We start from the raw sequence: 26,947 nt of genomic DNA on the forward strand, positions 1-26,947 counted from the left end.
TATTTTATAGAAAATTTATGAAGATAATTAATAAAACAATTTGTATAATTTTAGACATTGTGCGCTACACTATATCCATTTATATTTAATTGTTAACATCATATATATGCAAATAAAAAAAATACAATTTGGACTGCACTTTTTTCCATAGTTTTCTGACATTTCTGATTGATTCAAGAGTGGAAACATACAAGAATATTATTTTTACGTTTATTATTTTATGATACACTAGTTTTTTAACATATATTTACAAAATCTATGTATGTGACATATATCATAAATATTAGCATAAGACCGATAATTATATTCCATTCGTATCAAACTATTGAATCATACTTAAAGCAGCATTATACTTTCTTTATTTAATAAGGTATGTAAGATTTACATTTCAATCTTGCGTTAGTCAAAAAAAGAAATGAAAATCGTGTGCACTAAGTATAATTTAATAGTTTGAATATGAACAGAATATAACCAACAGTCTTATGTTAATATTTTCATTATGTCTCATTGGTTTCATAGATTTAGATTGAAAAACTGTTGTATCATAAAATAATGAACGCAAAAATAATATTCTTGTCTATTTTTGTTCTCTTTAAATCATACATGTCAAAAGACTATGGAAAAAAAGTGCGACCTGAATTGTATTTCTCTTTTGATTTATATATAGATTAATTTCAGTAAATACTAAATAAATGTACGAATAGTCCCCATGCTGCCGATATTTCGTTATCATGCAAAATAGATTGACATATATTGCCCCATCGAATCGAGCAACTTCGTATAATTGTATTTTTTTGGAATACATATTCATTTAATACATACTCAATCTTTTTTTAAAAAAATGTATGATGGTGATTAATAAAACAATTTGGACAATTTCATAGATATTGTATGTATGCATTACACCATGTCCATTTATATTTAATTATTAACATAGTTAAATGTTTGATAATATCAGAATAGAATCAGAATTCATAATGATGACGATAGGTGAAATGATTTATTATGAGATTTGAATTCTCGCGATTATGTGCGCGAGCTATATATATTTAAACTGAATTTTACGTACATATTTATGTACATAATTAAAATATCGAAAATGCAAAATATATGCGCAGAGCGCGGAAGCAGTTTATTTATTATACATAACACAAAATACTCCGGCAGAAATACGATCCAATTGACGTCATCAATGCTCCGGAGCGTTTAGAATACGTTCCGTTTAGTATTCTAGAATATTCTATAGCAACCAATGCGCTACAGCATCAAGATTTTCAATATATATACATATATGATTCATGTCATAGAAACACCGTGCACACACCGCGCGTTTATCACCATTTCTTACACGTAGAGATGCATATAACCAGCTTTCATTCAAAATCATACATAAACGGTACCGCTACTGTGTCACAACCGAAGAGGAAAGAAGCACTAGGAGTTGGCATTTGGTGGTGGTGGCCTTCTATCGTAGTCTCGCCTATAATCCTTGTTCGACCGCCAATCACCGGAATAACTATCTCCTAGATACCCGCGACCTCTAAAATGACCCGGTGCGATATCCGTTGGAGGATAACCACTGCTGCCGCTGCTACCACCATAACTACCCGGATTGTATCCATAACTCGGTGGTCCCGAGGAATATCGGTAATAATCACTGAAAAGATTACGAATTAGATTTGTAAATAAAATTGAATAATGATTGTTATTACTCACCTCCTCTTTTCATTCATATGCATACCACGATCTCGATCCCTGTCCCTGTCTCTGTGATAACCGCTGGACATTCGGCCATACATATCAAAGCGGTCGCGTTTGTGATCTCCGAATCTGTCGGAAAACAAAATTACACAACACAGTTAAGCAATTAATATAAATAGCGATTTCTATTCAACGCCACGACTTTGGTGCTCTATCTTTGTATTAAAGACAAATTAAATGAAGCAAGTTAAACTAAATGTGGAGATGTAAGTTCACATACATATACTTATGTCCTTTGATATCACGAGATATATATCTGTGTATGTAAAATAAAATACGATCTTACCCGTACCTGCCGTCTCTCATGTCTCTTCCATCTCTGGATAACCAATGATCGTCCTCCCTGCTGCCACTATAATGCCCCATATTGTATCCTCCACTATCTCTCCTGATTCTATCGTCCTTTCCTCCACTTATCCTATCCATACCCCTGTCATTGTGTCCTCTGTCTCTATCTCTGTCACGCTCCCTATCTCTTTTCATATCTTTATGCTTCGATTCTTTTTGCTCTTTATGTCGTGATGTTTCTACACTGTTAGTGGTACTTGATGTGGAATTTGGCGTTGATGTTATAGGAGTAATCGTAATAGCACCGATAGTAACTGTGGATGTGCTGGTGATACTGCTGCTGACAGCAGAAATATTCTGTTTCTTATTTTGTATACTGCTATTTGAATTTTCCTCGGTATCATCAATTTTACGTTTCGTTATTCTGCTGTCCTTGTTACCGCTACCGCTGTCTGCCTGTTGTTTATCGTGAGACGATCTTTCATTATGTTTCTGATAAACAAAACAAAAATTAAACAATTTAAATTTGTTATCTATATTTATCTATAAAAACTAAAAAAATTTGATGCAGCATTACCTTCGTAGTATTGGAGGCATCCTCTTTTTTATCAGGACTCGAGGTAGTACCACCATTGCTATCGCCACCTTGCTTCACCAAGTTCTTATACATTCTATAAAGCTTCTTTGCTTTAAAGTTTGTGAATTTTGAAGCAAAATACCAGAGATTACTTTTCCACTCGCTGATTTGTTCAGGGTTTCTATACTCCGTAAGACATGTATTGATATGGTTTCCAATTTGATAGAGGCATCGACGCGCACGAGCGACTCGCTCCTCCTCGCTTAGAGACATATCTGGCGTATCTAGAGCCTTTAATGCTTTCTTCACTGGTCTCATCTTTTCTTTACACTATATGAGAAAATAAAATACAATACTACTATTCCATATAATACATAATACAATTTTCTTAGTTTTAATTATTTTTCACATGTTTTATGTCGATATGTACAGACTAGAAGAAAAGTACATAAGTCTGTTAAGAAAATGACATTAACCTCATCAAATATTGGAGGATCCAATTCGCCAATTACATCAACAGCCCTTGGTTCATTATTCGCAGTAAAATGCATAGGACCTGCAGCTTGTTTATTTTTCTTCGCTTTTTTGTTCTCTTTCTTCTCCTTTTTAATTTTCTTATCCTTTTTCTTGTCATCAGATAAATCATCAATTTCATCCTTGATCTCTTTCTTTGCAACAATATCCTCTTCTTTCTTAACTCCAGACTGTGGGAAAATGATGGGATAGTGAAACATACAGATGGATTATGTAAACTCACAAAATATAAAAAATTAATTTCTCTTTTTGAAAACTCACTTTATCATTTTTGGATTTTGATTTTTTAGTTTCATCACCAGAAGTATCATTATCTTCTACAATCTCTTTAGTGATTGCTGTTTTCATCTCCTTGGGCTTCCTTGGTTTTCTCATTCGTGTCTGAAATAATTGTTTAACTTATATATATGTGTGTGTGTGTGTGTGTGTGTGTAAGTAATTAAAAAAATTAAAAAATACAAAGTGTGAACTATGAAATATTAACATATATTTAAATGAGAATATTTAAATGAGAATCTTCAGGCTAGAATATAAGCTGTCAAGCACTTAACTTTAACAAATTATACTTATATATATATATATATATATATATATATATATATATATATATATATATATAAATATATATATATATATATAACTAATTAAAATAATTAAAAAATACAAAGTGTGAACTATGAAATATTAACATATATTTAAATGAGAATATTTAAATGATAATCTTCAGGCTAGAATATAAGCTGTCAAGCACTTAACTTTAACAAATTAAACTTTTTTTAAATTTTTTTTACTATTTTTTTTTATTTTTATTTATTTTATTTATTAATTATATGTTCAAATATATTCTGTTTCTTTTTGTTCGCGTGTATATATATATATACACGCGAACAAAATATAAGCTGTCAAGTAGTTAACTTTAACAAATTAAGATATATAATATTACAAATAAAATTACAAATAAATATATATATATATATATATACACGCGAACAAAAAGAAACAGAATATATTTGAACATATAATTAATAAATAAAATAAATAAGTTAAAAAAATAGTAAAAAAAATGAAAAAAAGCTTAATTTGTTAAAGTTAACTACTTGACAACTTATATTCTAGCCTGAAAATTCTCATTTAAATTTATGTTAATATTTCATAGTTCACACTTTGTATTTTTTAATTATTTATCAAGATACAGGTAGGAATAAATGGATGGAGAAGAGTCTGGGTATTACCTCGTATTCGGTTTCTAATTGTAGGAGAAAGACATAATCCTGTTGAAAAAGGAAAGGGCAAATAAAAATATACTCGTAATATGCTGTATGCAAAATAACCTTACCACTCCTAACTTAAGATCAATTTGTTTCTTCAAAATCTTCAGAAGATATTCCGCACGTGCGTTCACACGTTTAAGTTGCACTTTACTGCCATTAGGGAAAATCTTATCCCCCAGTTCCAAACTAGCGTCCATTTTTATCGCTTCCCACGAACCCATACCGTGTTGATATATACCCCTTAATAATCTTGAATCATCCTCGGAAGTCCATTCGCAATCAAAATTTGCTGGTTTCGATCTAAAGCGACAAAAATTTCTTAAAAGTTATTCCGTACTTGATATTTTTACTAATTTAATTCAGTATTTTTTAAATCAAACTCGATACAAAAAAGATAAATATAACTCATATAAATTATAAACTCACTTAATATCGAGATGCCAATTGGCGCGTTGTTCAGGATCGGATGGCAAAGCTTGTTCCAAAGGTTCGAGTTCTTTAACCGCGGCCGAGAATGACTTCGCGTTCACCATAACACCACCTATCTTGAAAGTAGGTCCCCGTCCTCTCTTTCGGCCGGGCCCCTTGCCTTCTTCTTCGCCAGTTTTATTTTCCTTTGCCATGTTCTCGAACTCTATTAAACACATGTCGCATCTAGATTTTAATTGTTCGCCCAAGAAGCGCAATTCCGACATTGGTTTCTCTTGTAAATCAGCATCAGTCGCAATATCATCCAACCGTTTCAAAGGTGCCGGAAACTTCTTATAACTTTTGACGAATCTTCGTATCTGCGATGGAGAATTATTATATTAAAGAGAACATATTATAGAAACGAGAAATCGACCAATTTGGTATAAAATGAAACTTGCTACAAACCTCAACATCCGTGAAACTTTTGACGTACTCGCGCGGCAAAACTCTCGGTCTACCTCTTTTCTTGGGTTTTTCATCATCACTACCTTCTGCCTCGCTATCCGACTCTTCGCCCTCTTCGCTATCATCCTGTATTTTTTTGCGTTTTCTGCCTCTTCCTAAATATAGCATTCGTTTTTGTTTATATACAGTGTATATTTCACATTTACAAGGAAGAAATTGCAAGTGTTTGTCAAAGTACATACCTTCGCCCTGATTGATTTGTTGAAGTGTCTTTCGACTTCTCGGTGGCAAATAAAGATCCTCCATTTCCTTCGACTTTTCCTCTTCTTCTACTTTTTTTCGAAAGTTTTCCGGAATGATTTCAGCCTAAAGAGAATAAGACAATATTAAGTAAACAATAATTTTTTTTCTTCACAAAAATTTGTAATTGCAAAATGGACAGTTTACTTATTCAGATATTTAAGATTCAAAAAGACCAAAAATTTAAAAAAAGAAGAGATAAAAAAAATTAAAAAAAGATGCTTACCCAGTCTTTACTTTCATCATCGTTATCATTCGGCTGATTAATAGGTTCTAAATCCTCTTCAAAAGTAGGTTTAAAACTGGCAACTTTAAAAGCGGATAACAATTCATCGCCAACCGTCGTTGGACCTTCGTCTCTTGTTTCAGCTCTTCTTAGTATTTCATCGATATCACACTAATTTTACAGAAATTCATAAATATTTATATTCGAATTTCTTTAAGATTTTCTCTTAATCTTCACTCTTATACAAAATAAAAATGTTGTTATATGTTCTATCTTTTATTTGCTTTCTTATTTTAATATAATTGTGTAATATAAATATGAGTGGTGGGAAATTAACCCAAGAAAAGAATGCTAGGATAAATTAACTGATTTAAAATAGAGGAAACCCTAGAGGCTTTTAGAGACAAACTGTATTACAACATATTATTAAGGAATAAAGCCATTTATGCAAAGCACTCCATGTATATATTTTGAACCGATTTTAAATATATATTAAATGAGTATGTATAAATGTATTCAATGTTGCTAATATTATTATATATATATAATAAATATTAATACAATATCGTGTTGTTTTGAATTAAATAGTTCTACACAACAGACAAAAATATAAAAGACAACAATAAACTCACAGATGGCTCCTCATCTCCGGCTTCTTCATCTTTAAACAGATCCTCCGCACCAAATTTCAAAATAGCAGTTAAATCTTCTTTGGTAAATGGATTGTTATTGGTCCCTGCATTCTTCTTATCTAATACTGTCCGTCCGGTTGTATCCATTCGCTGTATCACTAAATGGTCCAAGACCATTTTCTGCTTCGCACGTTCCACAATTTCTTCTTCGACCGATTTTTTGGTAACCAATCGATAAATATTGACCTATATGCAATGTAAATTAGGTTATAAGATTGAAGTTTCTCAGAAATTTTCATACAAGTGAGCATCGAATTTCAAGACAATCGCGAACGCACCTTATTCTTTTGTCCTATTCGATGTGCTCTAGCCTGGGCCTGCAAATCATTTTGTGGATTCCAGTCGGAATCGAAAATTATCACAGTATCCGCGGTGGCAAGATTAATACCGAGACCGCCAGCTCGTGTCGACAACAGGAAACAAAAATCTTGCGATCCTTCAGCATTAAAATGATCTAATGCCTGTTTTCTCAGTTCCCCTTTTATACTGCCGTCTAATCTTTGGAATGGGAAATGCCTCTTTTGCAGATATTCACTGAGAATGTCTAACATCTTGACCATTTGGCTGAATATTAATACTCTGTGTCCCGTATCACGCAATCTCACTAATAATTTATCTAAAAGTACTAGTTTCCCAGAACCACGAATAAGTGTTTGCAAATAATCCTCATTGCTTTTCTCCCTTTCCGCTTCGATCGGTTTTGTAAGGAAAGCATGATTGCAACATTTTTTTAATTCAATCACAATATTCAAAAATGTCGAACTGGATCCTTTCATGCCTTTTCTTAACGCTTCGTAATTTTTAGTCAATATCCATTTATAATATTGTCTCTGCAGAGACGTCATCTCTACCCGTAAAATTTGCTCAACTTTTGCAGGCAGAGATTTTTCAACATCCTTCTTAACTCTACGCAGAATAAATGGCTCCAATTGTTTATGTAGTTTGGAGTATCCTTTTTGCGCAGCATTGTCATGTTGTTTCTCAAATTCTTCCCATGAGACAAATCTATATTAAAATGATGCAGGAAATGTAAATATAATAATTAAATAAAAAATGGAAAGTCTGTATATACTAGATAACTATGGAAAAATTCAAATAAATAGAAACTAACTTGGTAGGCATAATGAAGTGTAATAGAGCCCATAACTCTTTCAAGCTATTCTGTAACGGAGTACCAGTGATCAACAAACGATGATTGGTGTGAAACTCGCTAAGTGCTTTGTATAGAAGAGAATCGTCGTTTTTCAATCGATGAGCTTCATCCACTAGCAGCACTGCCCAATTTAAGGCACCCAACAGTGCTTTGTCTTTAAGTACTATCTCGTACGTCGTAAGTATGACATTGAATTTTAGTCTCTTCGATCCTCGATAGCACCATTCATATTCTCTAATCTGAAAAGAATTTATACAATTTATTTAGAATTTTAACATATCAAGTGTATATATATATGTATACAGAGTGTTTCCTAAGTAAATACACAAATTTGAAGGGAATATTTCTTGGCTTATTTTAAGAAGAAAAGGTCCTATAAACATGTGTCCTAAACTGTTTCATTTTCATGTATGTAATGATATGTAATAAATGTATAAAATGTAATAAGAAAAAAAAACGTAATATGTAATAAAAAGTATATAATGATACCATATTAATACCACGCCTACCAAATTTGAATAAAATATCTTTAAATGTTTTCCACATTTTCGAAATTTTCATTTATCTTTACACAACTTAGACATTCTGTATTTTGAAAACAAAGCAGTTTAGGACACACTTTTCTTCTTAGAATAAGTCAAGGAATATCCCCTTCAAGTTTGTGTACTTAGGAAACACCCTATTGCAAAATAGTAAGGAATAACACGTACAACATTACGTGAATTGACATCACCCAAATAAACGACGAAATTCAAATCAGGTGCCCATTGAAACATCTCTCTTTGCCAGGAAGTCATAGTTGACAGAGGAACTACTAGTAAAAATGGCCCGTGAAGTTGTTGCGTGTGAAAAAGATAATAAAGGAAGCATATTGTTTGGATTGTTTTGCCAAGACCCATCTCATCGGCTAATATAACACTGCAAAAAAATGTAATAATTAATCAAAATAAATTGAATATAAATGTAATAATTTCAAATACATTGTTATTATTTATTACAGAAATACTTATGTACCTGTTTTCCTTGCACCAGGAGTGAATCATCCAGTTAACTCCGTCCATTTGATAATCCCTTAATACTAAATCTTTTTCCTTGCCCATATAAGATGGCTGTTCGTTCAATTGATAAAATTTAGGTCTAGATTTAAGAACTTTACAATGTTTGCTTGGTGTTCTTTTGGAATCCTCCCTGTCGCGAAATTCCTTTATCTTCTCTGGCCATTTTTTTACTATCAAAGCTCCATCTTCCCATGTGGCGTCAGCATATGGTAGATTCTCCCATTTACAGAAATAATCAGGATGTTCCGAATCTGGTTTTTTATATTCAGCTAAAAAAAACCATGTATAATTTATATAAAAATATACACTTATATAAAAATTTTATATATTAATATGTTATGTAAGATATTCTTTCGTAATATAAATATCTATGTAAGTCAAAATGTTATACCAATAATCCTCTCAACATTATTGTAACTTTTCAGAAGATCATGCTTGAGTTCCAATTGACATTCAAAGTATTCCAATTCCTCTGGTTCCGCATATTCTCTCATCTGTTCCAGTCTGCGTTCACGTTTAATAAAATTGTCTAATTTTTTCAATCCTTTTACCTAATAAGATTAACGAAAATCTTAATATTAAGAATGATTCTTAAAGTCATAAAGACTTAATAAAGACTAGAAAATATATTAATAATGACCTTTTGTGCTTTTAAGGATTCCTCCGATTCCCATGTATTGTGTATGTGAGACCAGCCTTTCCATTTTATCCAATATTGTATTTCAGTTTCTACATTACTTAGATCCCCTGGATTGGGATCGCCATTTTCTTCGACAGCATAGATTGTCGTCACGTTGCCAGTAACTGTAAATAATTATGTAAAATATATATATATATATATATATATTTACAATTTTTTAATTAATAACTTGATTAATATCTAAACGCAGTGTCATATATAAAAAACAAACCAACCTCCTTTCTTGCCCACTCTCTGTCCCAAAATTTGTTCAATAGTTTCCGCATTATCAGGTTCGGCTGATGCGGCATTCGATTCGTCAACTTCAACCAAATCTTCACTATCAGTACCTTCTTCACTTTCTTCTTTATAACTAACTGCTGTACCAGTCCGTCTAGTGACTTGCCTGATAATTGAGTTTATTATCGAAATTTGTTATATATATTTTTATATATATTTCTTTTTATTTAATTTTTCACGACATGTACCTTCTATTGTCATCACTATCAAAGGAAGAATTTTCAGAAGATTCAGAGATCCGCTTTTTTCGTACCCTGGCTTTCTCTTTCGCTTTTTGTGCCGCGCGTCTGTTCAAGGACTTGCTAGGAGACGGCCTTCGATTTTCAATTTCGTCAGATTCGGAATCTGAACTTTCTGAATTCCAGGAATTGTGTGAACTAAAAGGTAGAGTGAATCACACATATGTATAACTGTGCAAATGTTACAACTGATATATTTGTGATTATAATTGTCACAAATTCATTAAATATATATATATATATATATATATATATATATAAAATACATGAATTTAACTCATTGTCAGATATTATTAAACTTTAATTTTCTTATATAATTTTTATATAACGCAGAAAACTATATTGTGTTTTCAATATATTTACAATAAAAAATGTAAAATAAATCCATTACAACATATTTTATAATGAAAAAATATAATTATAGAAAATTATATTAAAATCAGTCAAGTTTGAATTTTATTTCCAATTTCTATTTTTTGTCATCTTTGTTATTTATATAATTTAAGATTAAAGCTTATAAGAAATAAAGCAGTAATAATTTAAGAGAATGTTGTATAGATCATACATTTTTTGCAATACCTAAAATTTATATCTATTAAGTTTTTAATATATTCAAGATAACATAGAATATAAAACATATTGTGAAGTAAACTATAAAGTGTAATAAGCACAGAAAGTAATAAGTTATATGCAAATCCAAAGTGAAATCCAATTAGTGCAAACCAAGAGGAAAATATACACGCTTATAAATAAGCTTATATAATAAATGTATGCATATATATGTGTAACATATAGCAGATTTTATAATGTACCTAAAAATTTATTAAAATAAAAAGTAAAATGAATGTTATGTAAACAAGTGTCACAACATCACTATAAATTTTTACAACCACATTTTACGTTAACAAAATATTAAAGTTACGCGACATTATGTCATAATCAGTGTTTGCTGTTATCTAGATGAAATTATCTAGATAATAATTTAGATGAAACAATTGCATTATCACATCTTTATTTAGATAATAGGATATATTATCTACATCTTTATCTTAGATGAAAAAAGCATCATCTACCTTAAATTATCTAAGATAATGGCTGCATTCAGCAGAACTCAGGCCTTAGTAAGCGCTTTATGATTTTTTAATACGTTTGGTTCTTACATTTAGATCCAACAGAGAACAAAAGGTAAAATCCAATCATATTAAAGAATCACTAAGCATTGTATTTAGTGTAAAACTATAAAGAATAGACTTAAAGTGTGTTGCATCATATTGTCTTGTGCGCGCGTAGTATAATATTTTCACTGCTGAATGTGATTTTTTCAATTTTGTGCAGTTTTTCTATAGTAATATCATAGCGGAAGATAGAAAATTATTAATAAAAAAGTTTATAAATAAATATATATTATTTTAATTGTCATAGTTTTTGCTTAATTTTTTTTTAAGCTATGTTATCTTAATATCATCTAGATAAAATGCTTTATAATTTCATCTATTATCTAGATAAACTTGAAATAAATCTTTATTTTATCTAAGATAAAATTTTATGCTTATTTTATCTTTAAAGAAATAAGATAAGAGAGATAAGATCTAGATAATTTCAATATTATCTATGCAAAACACTGGTTATAATCAATACTGATAAGTTATAGACAGATTTGTAAATTTACATGTGTAGTTATAATATGTATGTGTATATATGGTAAATATAGTGATAACAGTGTAAACAGAAATTAGCACAAACACAAATACAAAATTCATCAATTCGTGTATCACAGACATATATAAATATATGTATCGAAAGATTTTGATGAAAAACTAATGATAGCGGTACATAATTGTGTGTTCATAATATGAATACAATTACAGGTCAAGATACAAGTTAACTGTAGATATATTCTATTCGGTTTTAAAGTGATAATTACAAGAGCTCATCGTTATTATCTCTGAACTAGCATATGACACAATGGTGTACAAAAAAATAATTTGTAATCTTCCTTACATTAGTTTTGTAATTTTTTTTGTAATTGCAGAAACCCGGCCAGCCAAGTTATATATCGATCATAAGATACCGAGCGCCGAGATTTTTCCCGTGAGATTTTTACTTACCCTTTCTTCTTAAACTTCTTGCGACCATCGCTGTCGCTATCGCGATTCGTTGCGAGCCTGTCAGGTTCCTTCCTGGAACGCCCGGATCTTCTAATGCCGTATATGTCAGGATTCTCGTCCCACTCACGACTGGACTCATGTTTAACTCTAAGCTTTGTTTCTGTGCTGTGATTCGAGCTTTTGCTCTGGAAGCTATCACTTTGTGCAGCAGGTGCATCCGACTTCTCTGACTTTCCTGAATCAGAACCTGATCCGGAACCGGAACCGCTCGAGGAACTAGAGTCACTGCGTTAGCAGCCAGGCAATATTTCACTAATTATGTACGGACGTCACAAGGAGAGAGAGATACATAGTCTTTCGAAATATACTTATTAAAATCATAATTAATATACTCTAGAATAAAGCAACTAAAATAAATAAAAAATAATTATAGATATAAAATTGTTAACAATTATTAAATATATTGTAATCCAAATTTTTGCTCATTCCGTCTGAATATTTATTAAGAAATGTATAAAACTCAACCTCTATATAGTTTTATTTAATTTTGATTTTTTTAATGATCTGCGGCATTGCAAATGAATGCCAGATATAATTAAGTGTTAATCTCAAATAATTCAATCTCTAGAATGTGTAAATTTTTTATAAGATAATAAAGGATATACAGATTATAGATAAAAATGGAATAAAGATAAAAATATATTATATGATTATAAAACATATCTATGTAGAATTCATACATAATTATTAATAATAAAAGAAGATATATATGCGCATATTCTCTTTTCTATAGTATTACTAAAACAAAAATCAAAATATTGAAAATTAAAAAATAAAAATGAATACATTATATGTTGTAATGAAATTTTCCAAGATATAAGATACATTTCGAAATACTATTTTTAATGTGAATAAAAAATGTATTTAATAATTTTATAATTTTATACCGAAATTTGTACTATTGACTAATCAAAAGTAACAAATAATGCTACAAGATAATAGCAGAGTTTACCTAGCATTGCACAGATGATTTTCGAGTACAAGAAAGCAAACATTATGACACAAGTAGGATATATAAAAGAATTGTGCTCACACAAAACCCAAAATAAAAAATAGTACATAAAATTAGCAAAATTGTTAAGACATTGTTAGAGCTATATAAGAAAAGCTGTAGCAATACACAAGTAGCTAATTATGAATGGCACTAATTTTGATAAAACCCCTTACACTGAAGAGAAACCTGATATGTACTTGTATTTAGTTCAATCTTTTATACTTTGTCGCATATCAATATCACATATTTTATTTCTATCCGTTCTATACTAAATAAAATAGACATTTACCTCAACAATACAATAATTAATAAAGTTAATTAAATTAATAAAGTATAAAAAAAATAAATATATATTTTAAAAAATTATAAGAGTAAAAAAATTTTTATTTTATTTTCTTAAATAAAATCTGAAACTTGTCTAAAGCTAAGGAAACAATTTCCACACAAATATATCGAATACATTTTCCGAGCATGAAAAGTACATAAAATTACAGTGATGCAAGTTTATATATCAGGTCTCGCGATTTTCAGGGGAATGGCCGAGTCTTGCCTATACTCACCTGTCGGATCCTGATCCCGAGCCACTATTGCTTCCGGAAGAGGAGCTATCGCTTTTGCTATCATTCTCCGAATCGGATCCGGATTCCTTACCAGATTCAGATTCTAATGTTTTCTGCAAGTTAATATGGCTACATGTGATTCTAATTTCATCTTTATACTAAATATCGCTCGCCATGTGTTGTTTGGAATAGTTCATCCCCCTAGTATTGCTTATTACCATAATACTTTAGTCTTAAAATTTTCATCAGAGATTTTTTCTAAATCGATGATACAATTATAATAATGGACAAGTAAATCCGCTAAAGTTAAAAAAAGCAGTCGAATTTTCTTGCGCTTTTTCTCTTTTATTTCCTTAATCAGCCCGAAATATCGCAGAAATATCGCTGCTAGCAAACTCATCATCAAAACAGCCCGTCCTTCATTTTGTGACTGTCGTCTGCCATTTTGTTTTCTCATAAGTGCAATTTTCCTAAGAAATTTCTTAAATAATTGCTTTATACTTCTACAATATAATTTTTGCCTAAATAAAAAAGCAACAATAATAAGATATAATAATACGCATATGCAATATTTACTCTTAATATTAAAGTCTACGGGAATTCTTCATATATCTAACAGGGAAACCCCTTGTTTGTTCATATTGAATGAATTTTTCATATGTCTAGCAGAGGAATTATTCTTGCGCATTCTCTTTTATTTCCTTAATCAGCCCGAAATACCGCAGAAATATCACTGCTAGCAACTCATTATCGCAACAGTCCATTCTTCATTTTATGACTGCCATTTTCTGCCATCGTCTGCCATTTTGTCTTCTCATAAGTGTAATACGAATTTTCTAACAAATTTCTTAAATAAATTGACTTATACTTGTATGATATAATTTTGGCTTAAATAAAATAACAAGAGATAATAATACGCATTTGCAATATTTAATATATGCTTAATATTAAATTCTACGAGAATTCTTCATATATCTAACAGGAGAATTCCTTGTTTGTTCATATTCAATGAATTCTTCACGTGCAATTTTTCTTGTTTGTCCATATTTATTCTTGTAAAATTAAATACAAACAAAATTTTTATGAATCCCAATGTGTTTTGCATCCGTTTGTCACAAATGCATAACTGCAGTCACTTCCAATGTTATTTGCATAGAAGGAACATGTATGTAAAGGTGTTTAATCTAGGTCTGGACACTAATAATAAATATATGATAGAAATCGCCACACATTGTAGTATATTTATATATTTATTAAATATTTCCATAAAATTACATCTCGATCAATGACCAAGATATCTCAATGCATACATAAATATATGAGTAATAATACGTTTATATATTATTTAATTTAATTTATAACAGATTGTACACTATGTGCTATGTTGTATACTATTTAATTTGTATATTATATATTCCATTATTTTTAAAAGGATTAAGATTCATCAATATTAATCTTATATAATGTTAATAAAAACGTTACCTACGATTTTGTTAATAAAAATGTTATCTGCGATTTTATTCAAAGTACTAGTATTTTATGAAATATATGTACATTGTAACTGCAGAGAAACACTATAATATAACAATTTCATTCATCTGCAAATTTATATATCAGTGGATAATAATATAATAGTTATGTAACTATGATATCTGTAATATAATAATTATGTAACTATAAAGATATATTGGAGAAAAATGCTAAAGTTATAATGTATAGAGGGCAAACTAAAATTCTCTTTTGCAATCAATGTAGAGTTTCATTCGCATATCCATATCAATTGAATATAAAGTAATGATTCCTGGCTTTTTTCTGTAACAGAAGTTAGCGATACATACTATATTTCCAATCCACACATCACCAGTATAGCGTGTGATTAAATATTAAAATAGACCAGACTATAGATTATAACATTGTTAACATTGTGAACCATTGTTAAAAATATATGAGTATAAAATTGATAGTTTTATTTACAATATATTTTTATAAAATTTCGTAAAATGTATAAAATAATGTGTGTAATATATTATAAAAGAATGTATAATTGATACAAGACTCCAAGCTTGAATATTGTTAAAGAAACAGTTAATTTTGTAAATTAACATAGTTAATTTCGGTTGTGTTTACTCAGTGTGTTCAAATCTTATTATTAATGCATTATGATAACTTGTAGATATATTTTGTTAATTAAGCTAAATAAAGTATGAAGAGAGAGATGTAAACATGATTAAGTAATGATTGAATTTGTATACAATTATTATAGACATCTACATACAATGCTGCTATCTAAACCATGATAATTTTCATATTCTATATGACATATAGCAGCAGAAACATATAAGAAATATATTATTTTAAAATTTTACCAAATTTTTGCGATGTATGTTAACTGAACTTGTTACTATCTCAAAAATTATATATTTTCTTGAAGAAATTGTTATTTAACAAGTGTACATTTGCTTTTAAAACTACTTTTATGACATGTCAAGACAAATTTATCATCAAATTGAATCAAATGTAGCATAACACAATATAGTTTCATCCAAAGTACGCTTTATTATTGTATATAGCATACTTTATGATATAATATGATCATCGCTATTATAAAACACAAACGCAAAAGAAATTTATGATTACAATAGGACCCCAAGAATAGCATGTGCAGGCTTTTATAGCATACACAAAGGTTATAAAATCCCTGGACATACCCAATCATGTCTCAATCATACATTAAAATTGCAAAATTGCAATCAAAATTTCTGTGAGAAACTTTCAAAGGTTGAAACTATAGAGTATTTCTGGCACTATCCTAATAAAAATGCGTTAAAATAATGGACAATTGCTGCGAGAATCGTGTTGTACATTCCTGATTACCATACAAAACTGTACGCGACGATATTCCAGCTCAATTTGCAAAAATGGGTACATTTTTGATTTTCGAATAAGCATGACACTAGGCCGAAGGAAAGTGTGAGGAATCGTTTACGATGAAAATTAGAATGGTACAATGATATTTTCTGTGAAAAATGTCACGTTAACGCGACGTAAACAAACCTTATAGGTTATTGGGAGACTGGAAAAGTGTGTAAAGTCGCGGAAAATCATGGTGAAGGAGGGTAAAGTTCCCGAGTCCGGACGGTCCGGGGGACCCCGCCCTACATGTAGAAACCCTTCGCGATCGAGCTGCGATGATTTTTTCCAATTTTTGCGACATTTTTGTCAAACATGTAGACCGAAACGCATACGAGCAACAGCGATTTTCCCCTATTCCAAACAACTCCACGGCGACGACGCATAATTCGCACGCACTCATAAATGCACGCATAAACGCATCATCGTTTCGTACACGATGATAATTATCGCGAAAATCCGCGAACACGCGGATAAAATCGCATATGAATCTCAGATGTTCCGGAGGTGCACTCACCTGCATGGTCCCGTCTACGCGTCGCACCGACAACCGTCGTATTCTTAACGATCCGCATACAAATCGCGCCAAATCCAGTAGTACCACCGTCACACGTACACGTGTCCGCGATAACAGATCGTTATTGATGTCGGCGGTTCGACATTACGGCAAACTATTCGAGTATCGTGTACTGTATGGTCACGGACTTGCGAGCTAGACCGCCATTTTGTGAACTCGAGTCGCTTCTTCTCACTCTCCCCTCCCCCATCTCCACGACCATCATCCCGACATGCAACGCGCGCGCCATCTCGTCACCAGACCCTCGTCAGCGAATTCCGTCGCCGCAGCGTTAAGACGATAAAGGCTATTGGACGCGGCGGCGACAGATCAGCTGGGAGGGAGAGAGAAGGATAAAGCGGCGCATGCGTCGTACAATCCTTGGTCTATGCGTGCGTGCGTGCGCGAACCGGAAAGCAATTATTAAAGCGTAAAAAATACCTCGTCTAAGAAACTTTCGCGATGTAAAATGTCGCGATAAGAGGCGGATTTATTCAGAGAAAATTATCTTGCAATTTTTTTCGCGTCCATTCGACGATCCGAGCGTTGGATACTTTATAACGAACTAAACGGACACATCGAATGCGGACACGATCTCGAAACGGAAATCTCTCGTCCGACAGCCATTTTGAGCAGCAGCCAGCAGCAGCAGCAACGATTTTACCCAGAATGCGTGCGTCACGACGCTCTTTCGATTACCTCGTCATTCGGTTATATGTATTTTATGCGCAATTATCTAGCTCTCTGCTGAAAATGGCGCGGACGACAGCGTGATATCTCGAAAACGCCTTCTCGAAACTTCTACAAACGTTTTAAACGAAAATCGATTCAACAAAAACAGCTTTTACGATCGAGCTTTAAATAAATGGAATATTACATAATCCCAATTTCGAGGAGAATCACGTTAATGGCGAACTGATACTAATATGTCGTTATATAAATATATATATATATATATATATATCGCGTGATAGACAAAAAATACAATGCTTCTGTAAACGGAAACGAAGTCACGATTCTGAAAAGGGGAAAATCGCATAATAATCGTCCCGAGCCGAAATCAATGACGAAATAATTTAAATATCTAAATATTCGAATCGCAATAGAACGTATTATCGAAAAGAAAAAAATTGGAAACGCGTGCGTCATATAATATTAAATACATACCCCGTGTAAGAAAGAATGAATTTTTTCGAGGACTCAGGAACTCTCACGTTCTTAATTCTACCTCGGATTCCTCTCGTTACGTATGTAGGTAGGTAGGTAGGTAGATAGGTAGGATGAATCACATCAAATCGTCGACGACGTCTGAACGAATGGATGACTCTATAATGTTAACGGCGACGTCGCCATGCGAAGTGCGCAAGCGAAGACGTTACAAGAAACGGAGCGCAAGTTTTCCATTAAATATCGGAGCAGGACGATGCCAGAAATCCGAAATCGAGAAGCCACCTCTTTTCGATTTCGGACCGATCGTACGTGTCGCGGCGTCGAGAAAACGACGTCAACTGAGCGCGAAACCGCGCCCGTTTCAATGGAAAGCCAACACGCCGTCTCGCAGTCGATGAAACTAACGTATTGTGTAGTGATAATGAAAGACGAAAAATATTACCTATACGCCTGTGACACGCCGCACCGGAAAAGAACGAGTCGGCCGAGCTTCCGGTATATGTATGCTGTCGTGGCTCGATCGAGCGCTCGATTCTCGCTGCTCCAGAGATTCGAGCTTAAAACCGGGAAATTTCAAAGCAGCTAAGAGCAACGTTCACAGGGTTGCAAGAGACAATATGAAATAAATATGCCGTTGAATTTAAGACGTATATAGATTGTTGAATAAACAGAATATCATAAATCGGAACAATTATATATAAATCCAGCAAAAAAGAAACATACTTTACGTAAACTGTAATATTTTTGATTCGATATATAATTAGATTATTCCACACTCGTATTCCTTTCTTTATAAATTAGCCTTTTCTCAGAATGGATGCAAATATTAAAAAAATATATATAGAATTGGAGAGACCGAGGTTGAGAGAGCTATAACAATAATTTAAAACATTATTATGTGATTTTAACGCTATAGAGACAATTTAAGCATATAATTATTTTTATTTACATAACAGTACTGTTTTGAATTAATATACAATATTAATGTAGTGAAAGATGTGCAAAATTGAAATAATCATCGATTAGTACGATCAACAATGTATATATATATATATATATATATATACACATACATATATATATAGGAAAACAATTTTTATACTAACAAACAATATACAAAGAAGAGAAGTATACAGCACTTCAACACTAATATTTGTTCTAATTAATAATTCTTACATATTTCATATGTCAAGTTTTCTATCTATGAAACGATAACTCAGTCTTATAAATTAATTCAGTTTAATAGCATATCAACGTGAAACTATATGTTATTGCAGTTATAAAAAGTGTTATGGAGATAATAATCACATTGTCAAAATTCACAAAGCGACAACTTTATTATTAATGTACCTGTGTTTCATATTATACGTAAGGAACACTCCTGTATAACTGAGATACTGATTTTCACTGAGTATCGATAATGGTACATAGATGCGATCAATTAAAATGCCGTTATTCCGGATCTGGCGTTTCTTTCGCAGCGTTTTGTTCCTCCTTTTCCTTGGCTTTTGCATCGGGAACCCATAGACCGCTATCAACGCAACGCTTCATGTGATATGTTGCGTCTTCCTCCGACATCGCGGCTATCGTTTGTTGCAACAGAGGGATATCTTGCGCTTCAAAGCATTTTTGTAAAGACTGAAACAGAAAGCGATGGAATAAGAAAAAAAAAGGAAACTATAATATATATATAAGCTTTTATATTATAAGCCAAATTTTTATTTACCTCTGGAAGACTTTCGAATACTTCGACTGGATCAAGTCCACCAGGACCTAGACGAGCCTTTCTCTCCTCCTCCTCGGCCTCTCTAATCGCATCAGCTACTTTTTCTGCTGCTCTCTTGCGTATTCTATCCTTAAATGCTCTCAATTCATCGTCAAAGGAATTTTTGTACTCTACTTCAGCAATTTGAATACGACTGAAAAAGGATCCGACACATGCCCGCGGGTCAACATCCAATTGCTTAGATAGCTCCAATATGTATTGCATACATATACATTGATGAGCAACATGCTCCATCAAATCGTGTTTCTGAAAATACATGATAAATATTATAATACAGAATTAATCGTAATTATTAAATGTGAAAAAAAAAAAAACTATCTGTTGCAGGACCACTTACTTCTTCCATTTCTAAATTAATGCACCAGATGACTAAATAATTTGCTGTATTCTCGCAAACTAAATGTGGATAATTTTGCAAGAATTTCTTACTGTCATCGTATTTCCTTAGCATGCCAAATTCTTTCAACTTTTTCTCATTTTCTTTAACAAATTGCTTCATTAGTTTCTCCTTTTCTTCATCAGATAAAGCATCATTATCCTTCCTAGGAGGCTTTGTATTTATCACAGTTTTTGTAAAACCATCTTGGCCAATGGTATCTACATTCCAAGGTGTCAATCTCTCTTTCTTTTTCATTTCCTCTTCCTTCTCTTTAATTTTTTTCTCTTCTTCTTTAAGATCTTGCAGAACCATTTTCAACGTAGTTAAATCAGCTGAATCTTTCTGTTCGTTTTCTAATTTAGCTAACTTTTCTTTTGTATCCTTTAATTTCTGTAATGTTCTAAAATAATGAGTAAAATATAAAATAACTTAATTTTATAGAAAGAATATTTCATTCATACAACAAATGTCATTTCATACTCTGCTTTTTTTCTCATATGTTCCTCCTGTTCTTTCTTACGTTCTTCCATTCTCTCAACCCGTGCCTGATGACGCCATCTGAATAAGGATGGGGTGTCGATGTTTGGATGTGTATCATCTTCGTCATCTGAAATCTGACAAGAACAACAATATTAATCAACACAAAATTACATTTTCATGTGTAAAATCTAAATACATATACAATATTATTGTTTTTGATTAATATACAATTATGTAATTATAAAAAAATTAGATATATTAATCAAAAAACTAAGTAATTTGCAATATTTGATAGCATATTTAAATCTTTATATCAAATACTTTAGAATATTTTATTTTATATTTTTGCGGTAAATATATAACTGAATTTCTGAATCATATAATAATTGACGTTTTAGCAGTAATGTAATAAAGTAACTTCCGGCACAGAAAGTTGTACATAGCCGGCAAGATTCAATCCCTAGTCTGGAATATTCCAGAGCGCTGGACACAGAGAATGAGCGATATATCCTTACTTCGATGTTCTTCCATTTGCTGTAATCCACCATCGTAGCACCTGGATATACCAATCGTCGTTCGTAGAATTGCTCTTCGTATTCCTTTAGTTGCACGAATTTTTCTTTTTTTTTCTTACCGCGAATAAAACGCGCATGAAAACCTCAAATTGCTATTTTTTCACTTTCGTGAGAGCGCCAATCCTTGGATCGCACAATCGCACTTGCTAAACTTTGATTGTCAGTTGCACGACGACTCTGCCATCCTGAACTTTGGACCCGTTATAATTGTCGAGCGGGATAAAAGATGTCGTGTCGGTACCAATCGATGATTCACATATAGGAGACACTGTCTAGATCCATTTTAAAAATTCGTAACCATAGTAGATAATAGTTTGCGATCGCCGTGATGGCGGGCTGGATTAAAGAACTAAAAGATAGCAAATAAATAAAATAAATAATTAATTAATTACACATTTGATAATTTTTCTATATACCTTGGTATTTTGTTAATTCTATTTTTGTAGACTTTATGTAAGAATCTTCAAAGAATCATTTCAAGATAAAGGTTATATGTTACAACGAATAATAATTTATAACATAGTTTTTCCAATATTTTAAGTGTAATTTGTACTGTAAAAAAATGATTGGAATGAGAATGAATGCGTTTAATGATACTGGTCTTGGAGAACCCGAACAAGATGCGAATACAGCGCTTATAGAGCTTGATAAAGGTTTATTTTTATTATCAATTTTCTGGTCTTTAGTATATAAATGTTTATAGATAAAATATAATAGTAATATTAATTTTTTGGCAAATAATAGAAATATTAATAACTAATTATAGTGTATACACACATGTATATATATAATTGACTTATAATATAAATATTAATTTCAACATGGTTGTAGGTTTACGTTCTACTAAAACTGGAGAACAATGCGAAGCTATAGTACGTTTTCCTAGATTGTTCGAAAAGTACCCATTTCCAATATTGATAAATTCGTCTCTGTTGAAATTGGCTGAAGTATTTCGCACCGGCAGTAATTTTTTACGAGTATGGGTCCTAAGGGTATGTCAGCAGAGCGAAAAGCATCTTGATAAAATCTTGAATGTGGATGAATTTGTAAGGCGTATCTACAGTGTTATACATTCAAATGATCCAGTTGCTAGGGCTCTTACCTTACGTACATTAGGCAGTGTAGCTGGTATTATTCCTGAAAGACAACAAGTAATACACATTTAACTATTCAATAAAAAATATAAATGTATATAAATTTAGCTTTATAAAAGTAATAAAATTATTAATTATTATCACAAGGTACACCATAGTATAAGAAGATCCTTGGATTCTCATGATTCAGTTGAAGTAGAAGCTGCAATATATGCTGCCCAAATGTTTGCAGCACAGTCCAAATTGTTCGCTGTTTCAATGTGCAGTAAGATTTCTGATATGATCAGAGGTCAAGCTACACCTGCCTCGATGAAATTGCAGCTTATACCAATTCTACAATACATGCATCATGACATTTTCACAGCATCAATGGTATATAATACTATTTATGTGCATTTTAGAATGTGTTTCATATATTTTATATGCAAATTTTAATATAAATATATATATGGATACGTATATATGTATATATATATATATATATATATATATATATATATACATATATACGTATATTATATAATACATAATTCATTTACCTTCAATATAATAATATATATATATATATATATATATATATATTATATTATTATATTGAAGGTAAATGAATTATGTATGGAGCTTCTTGCAAGTTATCCAGCAGCTGAATTTGTTAGAGTCACTTTGAGTGCACTAAGTACACTGGCCTCTGCAACATTAATAGATGTGCCACAACAAGTTGTGTTATTATTACGCTATTTACAAGATGATCCAAGATTGTCCGTAAAACGTCACGCTTTACATCTTCTGCATAGTTTAGCGAGAAGAGGAGCGCATCTCTGGCCGCAGGGTGCTCTTAGTAACTTAATTGGTACAGATATTTGTGTAATATATTTGCATTTATGTATACCAATATTTGTATAAATGATATAATTAGTATCTAATAATTCACAGAGAGTACCACGACACTTTTGCAAGATGGTGCAGGACATACAGATCTTCTTATACGCACTTTAGATGTAATTGAGGTCAGTTAAATCAATAAAGATCACATTCAGTTGCAAAAATTTACAATGTATATATTCTTATATATATGAATACATATGTATTGAAATTCTCTAATGAACAGGTACTTAGCCAAAATTCTGTGACATGTGATGCCAATATGGAGGAAAATAGTCCTTTATTGCAGTTGTGTCTAAATGCGTGTTATTCTCCTGATCCATTTGTCGCAGTAAAAGCCATTACTATACTTTCCAGAGTTGCCTGTTACTGGTATATATACATATGTTTCTCTTACATACATAGAAGACATTTAATTAACATAGATTATTTCATAGTTATGAAGAAGGACTGCCTGCTTATGGTATACAAGATGTCATCTCTTGTCTCGAATCTCTGATTGTATTACTGGCATTGGACGATAAACATTTGTATCAGTTAAAGGTGTGCTTACGTTCGACGGTAAAACTGTGTCAGTCGCAACCTAGTCATTGCACTATATTTGTTGATGCTATTGGTTCCACCCTTATCAATGCCAGTGCGGAAAACGGTCAGAACGAGAAGCAAACGGTCGCTCTATGCGAAGCTTTAGGCGCTATTGGTAGTTTAGGAGAAAATATACTGCTGCCGCTTTTAGCAGACATTTTGGTAAAGCTTAAACAAACTATGCATGTACATACAAAGGTAATATATATTCTTCCACATAATATATGAAAAAAATTATTTTTTTCATCTAGAAAAGTTTAGTTCCTTGATAAATGATTATGTTTGTAAAAAATTTTATTTTAATTTAATTTCCAAAGGTAATGCTTTGTACATTACTATTCCAAATGGTGGCTGGAGGATACGAATGGAATTCGGAGTGCTTAGAGGCAGTAGACAATGTTGTAAAAAACGTAGATGGTTGGGCGAAATATCGCATTGCGCGTAGCGCCACAAGATATGGTCATCATACAATTGCTACTGAAATATTTAAGAGTTTAAAAGAAACAGTAGCATCGGAGCAACTGCATTTCTGGCTGTCTGGTTTAGAACTAGTTACAAAAGCGGAATGTTGTCTCATGTAGGTATTATATGCTTTGCTTGCATTTGATACACCAATATGTTATTTTGTGTATCTGTATTCTTTCTATAACAATATAATGTATAATACATATAGGGATAAAAAGGAAGACGAAGAAAATTTGACTAAAGCCGAGATTGTGGAGAAATTGAATGGAGCGATAGCGCGTTATGCGAGCGCTTGCGCGTCTCTTAAAGCTGCCAGCACTCCACTGCGCAATTTGCAGTTTCCAAGTGAATACTCAAAATTACGTTGTGAATTCTTACAAGCCATAGTCCAGCTATTGCATTCATGCATGTAAGCAACAATATAGTATATGTAATTTAAAAAAATATATCACAGAAAAAACCAAAGATTATTTACTTTTAGATCTTTGTGCACTGCACCACCACCCGCTATAGCTGTCACTGTTGTCATTGCTACGAAAGATGATCTGCAAAGATATGGTCGCGTTACACACCAGGCATGATTTCTACAATTATAATTGTGAAATGATTTAAATTTAATTAGATAACATATTTATACATGCTATGATATATATCAAATTAGGCTTCTCTTTTTTTTTTCAGTTAAGAAAATCAGCGCAGGATTTGAAAAATTGTGCGGACAATTACCAGAAGTTGTATCAGTCAGCTTTTGATGCTGATCCAGGATCGTTGGCGAATATTCGAGCGTATCCTTTCATTTTAATAAGATATTAATTGGTTAACTGTACTTTCTGTAACAGTGCGCAATTATGGATATTTATCTTAATTTATCTTACGTAGCTTACAAGAAATGTGCCGATTAATCGCGAGCAGCGTAGAGCGAGTTTGTGGCGGCCCTAGTATTTCAATGTATCAACAGCAAAACGATTCCATAAATTTTTATTTCGGCGATTTTGTGGAAATGCGACAGTTGGCCCGTTGTTGTGCCGAGTTGCGTTGTTTAGTACCACCATGGGTGGGCGCCGATGGTAAGACTGGAGCCATCAGTCACTTGAGAGTCAGCTGTTTGATATCACAAGTCACGTTACTCGCTGGTGGAACGATGAGATTGCCGATACCTAGATATTTCTTCCAAACGCTGCAGACGACTAGTATTAAGCTATCGGTGTCGCCACAACCGCGTGTTCTCGGTGAACCCGTGTCTGTGCCTCAAGGTAGTCAACTGGCACTTAAAGTCGAAGGTGTATTACGACACGGTCGACGAGCAGCTCTTTTCCGTTCTGTTGCAGCTGTGTGCATTTCCATCTCGACGACACCACCTTCGAAAATAAATTCTGACCAAAAGGTAAATAAAATATTTAATATAGCATCTCTCATAATTATATAGATGAAACAATTAAGATTTTCAAAATTTATTATTATCAAGACTTTATGAGCGTCCCTCAATTTTCCTTTCTATCTTCTCTATGTTTTATATGTATTTTCTAAATCTCATTGACGTTTTTATCTTATGTAATTGTTTGTCTCTTCTTCACATTATGCAAAATTCTTTGACAAATGCCTTTCTCTTACACTTTGCTTTACATAACTTTTTTTCTTTGAATCATATATTTGGAAAATGGTATCAGTAGATGTTCTTTTTTAACCATTATTGCATTTCTTCTCTTTATTTGAATCCCACATGTATTTGGAATATTTATTAATCTCTTTATATTTCTCTTGGATAATTGCTCATAAAAAAGTGCGATTAAAGTTTTGATACTATTTTACTTATTTTTGATTAAATTTCTATATATAATAGTTCTCTCTTATATATGACCGTTATTAAAAATTAAACGGAATATTATTGTATGCATATCAAATGATGAGACAGTATATAAACTATATCAAATGTTTGACAATATTTGAAAATAAATTAGAGATAAGAAAAGAAATATTAAAAGACTCAATGAACGAGATTCATGCGAAACTATATTAAATAAAACCTTTTTTTTTTTTGTTTGCAGGATTCTAATATGAATGAATTGCAGCAAACGGTAATACCTCATCGTGATTTCTTCGCTTGTGAGTTTTTACTTGCCTTAGGAATACCTGGACCTGCGATTGTATTTCCGTGCGCAGCTGGTGGAAATACTGCTAGTAGTACGGGTAGCGGTGGTCAATATCAAATTACAGCAAGCGCGAGTATACTCGATAAGGATGGTAATGTGTGGAAGTGTGGCCCACGCTCTACTCTTCCTGTTAGAGTGCACGAAGAGCCTACAAAGAGAAAATTACCTTAATAAAAACATTGTACCAATAATTTATAATACTTGTATATATTCAAATCAATTCTAATATAAAAATATAA

General features: G+C 32.0%; 3 protein-coding genes across 5 annotated transcripts; 1 reads left to right on the forward strand and 2 right to left on the reverse strand.

The window, feature by feature from the left end:
- Positions 1-366: 366 nt before the first annotated feature.
- Chd1 (chromodomain-helicase-DNA-binding protein 1) lies at positions 367-18,782 on the reverse strand. 3 transcript variants are annotated; one of them, XM_070315704.1, is made up of 23 exons: positions 17,104-18,782; positions 13,677-13,789; positions 12,063-12,347; positions 9,904-10,092; positions 9,652-9,821; positions 9,377-9,540; positions 9,128-9,287; positions 8,693-9,005; positions 8,389-8,596; positions 7,637-7,917; positions 6,804-7,530; positions 6,466-6,711; positions 5,834-6,004; positions 5,550-5,673; positions 5,308-5,462; positions 4,858-5,219; positions 4,497-4,731; positions 3,422-3,541; positions 3,103-3,330; positions 2,627-2,956; positions 2,054-2,541; positions 1,717-1,830; positions 367-1,657 (listed from the first exon to the last, which is right to left on the reverse strand). In XM_070315704.1, the coding sequence occupies exons 1-23, from the start codon at positions 17,107-17,109 to the stop codon at positions 1,435-1,437; spliced, it is 5,412 nt and encodes a 1,803-aa protein (XP_070171805.1). In that variant the 5' UTR covers positions 17,110-18,782; the 3' UTR covers positions 367-1,434. The 3 variants fall into 3 exon arrangements, with proteins under 3 accessions (XP_070171805.1, XP_070171804.1, XP_070171806.1); XM_070315703.1 differs by having other exon boundaries at positions 2,048-2,541; XM_070315705.1 differs by lacking the exon at positions 12,063-12,347 and having other exon boundaries at positions 368-1,657; positions 2,048-2,541.
- Positions 18,783-19,630: 848 nt separating this feature from the next.
- On the reverse strand, positions 19,631-21,721 carry Cdc37 (cell division cycle protein 37). Its single transcript, XM_070315706.1, has 5 exons — positions 21,473-21,721; positions 20,958-21,091; positions 20,436-20,877; positions 20,039-20,344; positions 19,631-19,950 (listed from the first exon to the last, which is right to left on the reverse strand). The coding sequence occupies exons 1-5, from the start codon at positions 21,503-21,505 to the stop codon at positions 19,765-19,767; spliced, it is 1,101 nt and encodes a 366-aa protein (XP_070171807.1). The 5' UTR covers positions 21,506-21,721; the 3' UTR covers positions 19,631-19,764.
- A 66-nt stretch (positions 21,722-21,787) lies between these two features.
- Positions 21,788-26,947, forward strand: Ints7 (Integrator complex subunit 7). Its single transcript, XM_070315707.1, has 13 exons — positions 21,788-22,185; positions 22,364-22,683; positions 22,774-22,998; positions 23,227-23,476; positions 23,560-23,633; positions 23,735-23,880; positions 23,946-24,291; positions 24,411-24,670; positions 24,767-24,967; positions 25,040-25,133; positions 25,240-25,343; positions 25,438-25,942; positions 26,604-26,947. The coding sequence occupies exons 1-13, from the start codon at positions 22,095-22,097 to the stop codon at positions 26,877-26,879; spliced, it is 2,892 nt and encodes a 963-aa protein (XP_070171808.1). The 5' UTR covers positions 21,788-22,094; the 3' UTR covers positions 26,880-26,947.

This window comes from Polyergus mexicanus, unplaced genomic scaffold (assembly GCF_030449975.1).
Source record: "Polyergus mexicanus isolate NDT 795.1 unplaced genomic scaffold, iyPolMexi1.0 SCAF_2, whole genome shotgun sequence".
Classification (NCBI taxonomy): Eukaryota; Metazoa; Arthropoda; class Insecta; order Hymenoptera; family Formicidae; genus Polyergus; species Polyergus mexicanus.

Excerpts from the sequence above, each read along its gene's own strand:
- Cdc37 (XM_070315706.1), bottom strand. The coding sequence starts at position 21,505 with ATGGTGGATTACAGCAAATGGAAGAACATCGAA. Across the intron at positions 20,878-20,957 it reads CATATGAGAAAAAAAGCAGA|AACATTACAGAAATTAAAGG; the intron begins GTATGAAATGAC and ends TCATTATTTTAG. Across the intron at positions 20,345-20,435 it reads TTAATTTAGAAATGGAAGAA|AAACACGATTTGATGGAGCA; the intron begins GTAAGTGGTCCT and ends ATGTATTTTCAG.
- Chd1 (XM_070315703.1), bottom strand. Across the intron at positions 12,348-13,676 it reads TCGGGATCAGGATCCGACAG|TGACTCTAGTTCCTCGAGCG; the intron begins GTGAGTATAGGC and ends CTGCTAACGCAG. Across the intron at positions 1,658-1,716 it reads CATATGAATGAAAAGAGGAG|TGATTATTACCGATATTCCT; the intron begins GTGAGTAATAAC and ends TAATCTTTTCAG.
- Ints7 (XM_070315707.1), top strand. The coding sequence starts at position 22,095 with ATGATTGGAATGAGAATGAATGCGTTTAATGATACTGGTCTTGGAGAA. Across the intron at positions 22,684-22,773 it reads TTATTCCTGAAAGACAACAA|GTACACCATAGTATAAGAAG; the intron begins GTAATACACATT and ends TATTATCACAAG. Across the intron at positions 23,881-23,945 it reads TCCAGAGTTGCCTGTTACTG|TTATGAAGAAGGACTGCCTG; the intron begins GTATATATACAT and ends ATTATTTCATAG.